This window comes from Hippocampus comes, unplaced genomic scaffold (assembly GCF_001891065.2).
Source record: "Hippocampus comes isolate QL1 unplaced genomic scaffold, H_comes_QL1_v1.1 scaffold112, whole genome shotgun sequence".
NCBI lineage: Eukaryota > Metazoa > Chordata > Actinopteri > Syngnathiformes > Syngnathidae > Hippocampus > Hippocampus comes.
This window is the reverse complement of record NW_017805841.1, coordinates 1320862-1323643: the sequence shown is the minus strand read 5'-3', so window position 1 is coordinate 1323643 and position 2782 is coordinate 1320862. Positions and strand designations below refer to the sequence as shown.

General features: G+C 40.9%; 1 protein-coding gene across 1 annotated transcript; it reads right to left on the bottom strand.

Moving 5' to 3' along the window:
- Window positions 1–240: 240 nt before the first annotated feature.
- On the bottom strand, window positions 241–2544 carry exosc6 (exosome component 6). Its single transcript, XM_019888421.1, has 2 exons — window positions 2174–2544; window positions 241–1082 (listed from the first exon to the last, which is right to left on the bottom strand). The coding sequence occupies exons 1-2, from the start codon at window positions 2449–2451 to the stop codon at window positions 536–538; spliced, it is 825 nt and encodes a 274-aa protein (XP_019743980.1). The 5' UTR covers window positions 2452–2544; the 3' UTR covers window positions 241–535.
- Between the last annotated feature and the right edge of the window lie 238 nt (window positions 2545–2782).

Here is a 2782-nt window from a genome sequence, read left to right as displayed (position 1 = left end):
GCAAAATATGTGAGCTTGCTGACAGGGTGGACTTTTTTGGGGCTAATGTTGGCAATTATGAGCACATGGTGGACATTTAGTAAACATGATTCATTGGTAACCTGTTTATCAAGTATATTTCTAATCATATATATTTATCTATTAATTACATCAATTGATAACCTACTATGACAGAGTGGCCATGTTAAGATTCACAACATGCAACTCCACTCATAATCTGAACAAAAATTACAAAGCATTCCGATAAGTGTCAAGATTTATTCTGCGATTGTACACTGTTTCAGACTCACTTGAAGAAAGACGAAATGGTGGTCACAATGTGAATGAAAACATGAGAAGGTTTCTTTAAGGGACAGTTACCCCTTGATGACAGCTGCACAGACACATGCAAAATTTTATCCAAATTTATTTATTCAAATTGATAGTAGGACTTCAGAGTTTCATTATACAAATTCATATACATGATGACTGTGATTTTGAGGAGGAGACAAAGGCATTTTAGAGTGATATTGGCCCATAAAACGATAAACTTCAGTCAACTCTCCGATGGCGGGGGCGCCGCCCTTCGCACTGCCTTCGCCAGAGCTTGTTGGATGACTGGATATATCTTATAGCACCCCTCTATGCAGGTGCGTACTCCAGCAGAGAGACTCTCTTCAGTCATTTCTCCATCAGACTGCAGCCCAGAAACCTGGTTCAAGCTAGGGAGGAACGCCAGAGTCAATCTTCCCTGATTGTCGCTACTGTCTGAGCCATTTCCGTTTTCCTCCGCGTATGTCGGGTCGACCACATAAGAGGCCCCATCCTGGCGGATTGCGCAGCCAAGCACCAGGTCGTACATTTCGATTCCCGCATCAGCTAGTGCGAGCGATGCGCAGGTGACAGCGTGCGCTAGAACTGAGCCGCTGTTTTCAAGAACCATCACATTGACCTCTATCTGAGAGCGGGGGTATTTGTGGAGGCACAAGGCGGGCTGCAGACTTTCGTGCAGCATCAAGGAGAAGTCCTTGTCCTGACTCCCTTGAATCCAGGAACCTCTCTCCGGGCAAGAGAATGGAGCAAACCGCATATCTGTTGTCAACCTGGTTACACAAAAAACAAGTTTTTGATGTGTCACTTTGCTCTATCATTTCAATAATCAATTATAATAATCTCAGAAGTAAAATAATTGTCAAGATGTTTCTGTACATCATAAAGATATTTATTAATTACCATAAAAGTGCATTGTTGTTGACAACCACAAAATATTCCATTAGGCATTTGCCAAATTTTATGAGGAGCGTATATTTATCCATTCCTGTGCAAAGAACATCCATGGAGCTGAAACTTGGACCTCAGACATCAGAACTGTGAGGCAGACATGACAACCCGCGATTCTAAAGTGCTGCGAGTATTGTTGTCAACCTGGTTACACAAAAAACAAGTTTTTGATGTGTCACTTTGCTCTATCATTTCAATAATCAATTATAATAATCTCAGAAGTAAAATAATTGTCAAGATGTTTCTGTACATCATAAAGATATTTATTAATTACCATAAAAGTGCATTGTTGTTGACAACCACAAAATATTCCATTAGGCATTTGCCAAATTTTATGAGGAGCGTATATTTATCCATTCCTGTGCAAAGAACATCCATGGAGCTGAAACTTGGACCTCAGACATCAGAACTGTGAGGCAGACATGACAACCCGCGATTCTAAAGTGCTGCGATTATTTTCATCATAAAAGTTGTTCAATGAACAATGATTTGTTTAACAATGATTTTGTTTAACAATGATTGTTAAACAAAACAATCATGTTTAAATGATAAGAAAGTAATCGCAAATGAAAAAGCTTGAATTGAATCTAAGAGGAAAGCATAACTGAATCAAATTTGACATCTCACGTAGGGCCTACAATGACAAACAAGCATTTTGAACATACCCCCCCCTAGAAATGACAGCACCCAAAACCTTTTACAAGGACTAAAGGACAACAATGACTCCCGTTAAAGAAAACTATTATCGCGATAAATTAAATTCAAATGTATTGAAGTGAGCCAACAGAAATCAACCTGGTTACAAATTTTTGTTTTTTGGGTTGATTGTTTTTTAACCACAATGATTTCATGAGCGACAGATCGTCGTCGGGGTTAAAAAATGTTTTAAACTACAGAAAATGAAAATAATTACCTCCCACACTTCATATCGGTGTCATCTTTACGTTCCGTTTCTCTGGGACCGTACACGCAGCACATCAACTTGGTGTCTCCAGCCTCCATGTACGCGGAGCCCTTCGCCTGGCTCACGAGCCCACACCTGACAAAAACAGGCCGGACGTCCACCTGGTCCCGCTGCCGACCGTCTGCTCGGGGGCCATGTGAGGAGAAGACTGCCGCCGGCTTGCACGCGAACAATAACGGACTTTGGGAGACCTCTGGGCCGCGAACTCTTCTGGTGTCAACAGGCATGGTGGTACGGATGCAGTCGGTTTAAAGTCCACCACATATAAATGTCCTCCTGGAACACAAAAAACAGATATCTGGTTCCGGCAAGTGACGCTATTTCTCTAAAATCATTATGTTGAAACGGAAACGCACAAATTCAACTTACGTTACTTTGTATTGTCACGTATACTAGATACTTTTTGCACTTAGTATTGTATTATTGCAGCTTGTTTAAAAATACACATGGGCGAAATTGTGTATGTCACGTGTGCTGTGTTTAAACTCCAACTTTGATCAACTTTCGTCAACTCAGGCTGACGAAATCCTCATCAAGATTTGTCAACTGATGAAGCCT

Excerpts from the sequence above, each read along its gene's own strand:
- exosc6 (XM_019888421.1), bottom strand. The coding sequence starts at position 2,451 with ATGCCTGTTGACACCAGAAGAGTTCGCGGCCCAGAGGTCTCCCAAAGT. Across the intron at positions 1,083-2,173 it reads ACCGATATGAAGTGTGGGAG|GTTGACAACAGATATGCGGT; the intron begins GTAATTATTTTC and ends TTGTGTAACCAG.